The sequence below is a fragment of the Fukomys damarensis genome, unplaced genomic scaffold (assembly GCF_012274545.1).
Source record: "Fukomys damarensis isolate Sample0158 unplaced genomic scaffold, DMR_v1.0_HiC HiC_scaffold_23, whole genome shotgun sequence".
Lineage (NCBI taxonomy): Eukaryota > Metazoa > Chordata > Mammalia > Rodentia > Bathyergidae > Fukomys > Fukomys damarensis.
The window spans coordinates 41,280,013-41,284,794 of record NW_022900935.1 but is presented as its reverse complement, the minus strand read 5'-3'; the positions used below and the strand labels follow the sequence as shown (position 1 = coordinate 41,284,794).

The 4,782-nt window shown below is 50.4% G+C and overlaps 1 protein-coding gene across 1 annotated transcript; it reads right to left on the bottom strand.

The window, feature by feature from the left end:
- Positions 1-418: 418 nt before the first annotated feature.
- On the bottom strand, positions 419-4,470 carry Uts2 (urotensin 2). The gene is made up of 4 exons (XM_010619886.2): positions 4,288-4,470; positions 2,486-2,698; positions 1,714-1,757; positions 419-676 (listed from the first exon to the last, which is right to left on the bottom strand). Exons 1-4 carry the CDS (start codon positions 4,388-4,390, stop codon positions 563-565), a joined length of 474 nt encoding a protein of 157 aa, XP_010618188.1. The 5' UTR covers positions 4,391-4,470; the 3' UTR covers positions 419-562.
- Between the last annotated feature and the right edge of the window lie 312 nt (positions 4,471-4,782).

The following is a 4,782-nucleotide window of genomic DNA, read 5'->3' as shown; positions in this document are numbered from 1 at the left end:
TGCTCTTGAGAGGCAGACATGGTGCCACTGAGCTAAATCCCTGGCCCTCCTAGGTAGTTATTTTTAAGATATAACTAAAGTAAATTATTTAAATAATTTGCAGCTTAATGGTTTTGACTAAATTTTTATTTTTTTTCTTAGTATTTGTTCTGCTTGCTTACTAGCTTTACTTTTAAACTTTTAAGAAATTCTCTTAAGAATAAAGGGAAGGAAGCTGGGCGTGGTGGCACAGGCCTGTAATCCCAGCACTCAGGAGGCTGAGACAGGAGGATGCTGAGAATTCCAGACCAGCCTGGGCTACATAGCGAGCTTCAGGTCAGTCCCAACTACATAGTGAGACCCTGTTTTCAAAAAACCAAAAAAAAAGTGGAAGGGGGATGACAGATTTCCAAGATGAGTGAAATAACCACTCTGATACTTGAAAACATTTCGGATTTATTTCCTGAGACAGGCATGGGTGTGGTCCGCCTCAGGTCCCCTCGCACTGCTTTCCAGTTGGGCATGGGAGTCTTTACCTAAGGTGGGTGTCTCGAGGCGAGGGAGGGGCACCCAGCCAGCAGCTTCAGACGCAGTATTTCCAGAAACACTCCAAGGGGGCCCCGTGCTGCTTCTGCTGTTTCCTGCTTCTTGCCAAAAGACGACTCAGTAAGATGTTAGGCTCTTGTCCAGAGGGTGCCTGAGACCAGAACCAGGCAAGCAAATAATAGGTGAGTGAGATGAATTCCGTCCCCTGGGAAGGAAGGACTTGCTGTGGGGGCAGCGGGCTGCAGCTGCCTGTGCTCCCTGCGCCCGCTGGCTGCCCAGGCCCTTGTCAGTGACAGGTCCTACGTGTTTATCACCACCTGTGTGACACTGGCTTTTACGTCTTGAAATTTAAACTAAGGTGAACCCTTAGTTCTCTCTGTATTCTGCAGTGTAGCAGGGACATCCTGATTGCCTTACGAGGTTAGTCTTTAATCTCTCTAACAGAGCCTTACATGTCGGCGGAGGCGGGAGTGTCTGGGAAAGGCTTGGTTAGTTAAACTCCTGCTGTCCGGAAAGGCCTCTGCATGCTCCTCCACCCACACTCCAGGGCCGGGGCAGCAAGGGCTGGACCACCGGGTAGATTGCCTTGCAGGATAGCGAACCCCGGAGCGCTCGGGGAAACCAAGTGCCCGGAGGTTGATGACGTCTAGTACAGACCTGACTTTTAGCTGTTGAAGCCCTGCATTCCTGACCAACTGGTGTTCACAGTGCCATCCCCTGGCCTTGCCACCACTCCAGAAGGGACTTCCTGGAGACTACCCACTTTGTGCACTCCCAGCCCCATCCTGCACTGCTCCTTGTGTCTGGGCAGCACTGTCACCTGGGGACCCAGCAAGCCCTAGTGTGGCCGGGATTCTGCTTCTCAGGAGCTCCCAGTGCTTCCAGGGCTGCTGGGACCTGGGCCATGGGGCAGTACGACGAGTGACATGACAGGTGAGGGCACACGCGAGAGCGGGACCCTATTCATGTTTAATTATTTTAACGTTACGATTTACGCCACACAAGCGCTTGAGTTCTTGTCACACTCAGGTTTTATGTGAATCAAGATTTCAAATGCCTTAAACAACGCTAACCAGTTTTGAGGTGTGCTTTCCACCAAAACTGCACTTCCGGTTGTGAATCCGGGATCAGTGAAGTCAGCTGTGAGATGACCACCCTGCACCCTGAATCCCAGGCAGCGTCACTCACCTTTCTCACATCTCCTCTTGGGTTAAGGACATCAGTCTGAGGGTCTGGAAAACGATTTTGAAATCAGTTTATCACATATAGTATATACCAATTTTGATTTTTTGGGGGGGTACCGGGGATCGAACTCAGGACCTTGTGCTTGTGAGGCAGGCGTGGCTCCGCTGAGCCAAATCCCGGCCCTCATGTATGCGTCTTTGAAGACCCGAATATTTCTAAAGTATGTCTAATCCCCTCTTTTACACAGCAGAGATATTTACTTGAATGAAGACAGGAATTCTTACCACCAGGGTTCACAAAAGACTGCATTTTTCTCAGTAACTTAGCAGTTCAGTAGTTCATCAAAAATAGCGACTGAACTGTCAGTGTCTATCAAAAGGCTCTCTTTCACTGTCCGCTTCCCAGAACGTCCTAAGCTTCCTTCGGGGATGGGACAGATATCTTCATGGAGAAAAGCAGTCAAAGCTGACATTTTATTGATTACTTTCTGTGTGATTTGCTGGACTGTTACTTTCATTTCCTCTTCAAAATACCCCTAACAGGTGGACATTCTGTCGCCTGTGTCCTGACTAAACGCTGGTAGTTCAGTGATCGCTCAAGGTTTTCCCGAGCGGGAAGCCAGGGTTCACCTTGCACTCACTGGACCCTGCACTAAGCACAGTGCCGCCTCTGAGCTGATAAGTGGCATTCAGGGAAAATGTGTTTGCCAGGAGTGGGGACGAGGGGCCGGAGAGTGGGGTGCTGGCTGATGCGTTGCCTCTTCCATGCAGCTCACCTTTATCCTCCAACATGGGGTTCGCCTCGTCTACTAGCTGAGGTCGGGGTGCAAATTCAGTAGCAATAAAGTGAAGGGGTGCCCGAGCGAGGACCCCCGTACCCGCTTGCCTGAGCCTGGCGCTGCTCTCTGCACCCAGCGCCTCCCGCAGCAGCCGCAGGAGAGATGCCCTCTCCATCTCCTCCAGGGCCAGCCTCGCCTCTTCATCAGGGGCTGCAGAGTGAAAACCGACACCTACTCACCTGCCCGCAGCCTCCCCTGCCTCCCCTGGCAGGCCACAGCCAGGGAGATGAACAGAGCTTCGGGCACCGAGCCGTGACCTGCCTCCTGTCACTTGAATAAGCGCGAGTGCTGCGGTCCAGTGCGCTAGCCAGAGAAGGCAAGGGGGATGAGTGTCCTGCCGCCCTCCCTGCCTGTGGGACCGCCGGGCGCCCACCTGCCCCGGCGGGAGGGAGAGCAGAGCAGAGCCCCAAAGCATGTCGCTCAAAAGGTCCAGTCCATCCTCATTTTATCCGCAGCTGCCCTTTGCCTTTTGCCTGTAGGTGATCCGGGCAGTACAGCGGAATGAGCGGAAGAAGGACAGCTCGTGTTGAGAGGGCACATCAAGGGGGCAGGGGGTGCAGTTTTCAGACTTGGTCTAGTACAGAATAGTTCTTAAGGGGCTAGATCGTGGCCTTCACAGTGTGCCGTGGTCAGCCAGCGGTGCCAAGGGCTGTGCGGGCCGGGCTGGGCCACCCGGGCTGGGTCACTGTGTGCTGCAGCCTCGACCGCAAGACTGGGCCAGCCCGATGGAGGGACCCACGCACATCCGTGGTGCCTGTGAAGACTGCTAATGAGGACGGGAAGGCGGGAGCACAAACGCTTCTGTCCTGAAACGTGGCTACGCGCATCTCGTCTGGTTGTGGTAACGGTGGTAACTACATGTCATCTTAGCATGACATTGGTAACTGGATATTCGTTCCTATTTCTTGGGATGTTTGCGTCCTTTTTTAAATAACAGATTCAGTTAACACTGTCTTTGACTGGCACGATTTGCTAGTCACGGGCTCAGGCACCAGAAGTGGCCGTGTGAATGACTAACGATGCTTGAAAACCACCAGAAAGGTGCTGGGGAGAAATCTCTAGGACTAGAAATTATAAATCAGTAGCTTAGTCTTTCCTTTGCTTAAAAACAGTCTTAAAAGTGTCCAGAGTTAAAGATGATTAAATCCAGTTAAGTTTTTTATAAAACCTAGTACACAACCTAATAACATTTCCTAGCCTAGATTAAGAGGCAGTTGCAAAAGAAGTTTCTGCTCGACTGATATTTTTTGCATTCCCTTGGACTTCAAAGGAACGAATATAAATCAAAAGGGAAAAGTACGTGCGCTCAGGAGTCAGTGACGCCCCTGCCTCCCGCACCCAACTTCTCTCTTAAACGAGCCTCTGCTGCATATGGCAATCAGATGGTCACTCTGAATGCAAGTAATATCATTTGTAATCGTAAAGACAGCTTTACATCCAGTCCATTTAAAAATTGAAACTAATGAGGTTTTCAATTTAGCGCAATTTTCCTAAGTGGAAAAAAATACCAAAATAAAAATTTGGATTACAGAGGAGACCCGAAGAAGCCATGCTTCTCTTTTAGTTCTGCACTTTACAGAGAACTTGTGTCCGTTGCTGAGTCTCAAATGTGCAGTAAGGACCCCTTACATTCTTTTCTCAGCTGAGACTCCTGATACCAGATTCCTCTAAGCAAGAATCCCGCAGGGAGCTAGCGCAGCACTGAAGACTGCAAGAGTAACAGAGCAAGCTCAGCTTACCCGGCAGCTGGAGGGGCGCTTCTCTGGAGCCACTGACGGGGAGACAGCAGAGCGGGTGCAACAGCCCCACGAAGAGCAGGAAGCAGGCGGCCAGCTTGTGCATGGCTGGTAGGAGACAGGAGCCTTCCCGCTTGGCTTCTGTTGGGAAACTTCAGCCTGCTCCTTCCCATTTTCTGACCACTGATTATATATACCATGCTATGACCTCATACCGTCCCCTCCAAAAATATAAAATGAATTTATTGGCTATGGAGGCGAAAAGGCAATCACTTTGCATTGAAGTAATTTTTCAAAGTGATAGTTCATAGGCAATAAATTTACTGTCTGCTGCCTAGTGCACAGAGCAGGTGCTATATAAAGAAAGAACAGTGAAGTTTGTAAGTCTGGCAAAAGGAGTCCCTCGCAGCAATCAATCATGAGTTAAAGAAAGGCTCAAACATGAATCGATGTGGCCAAGCAGAGGGACGTGGATTTATGGGTCCTAGCAGAAGTGAC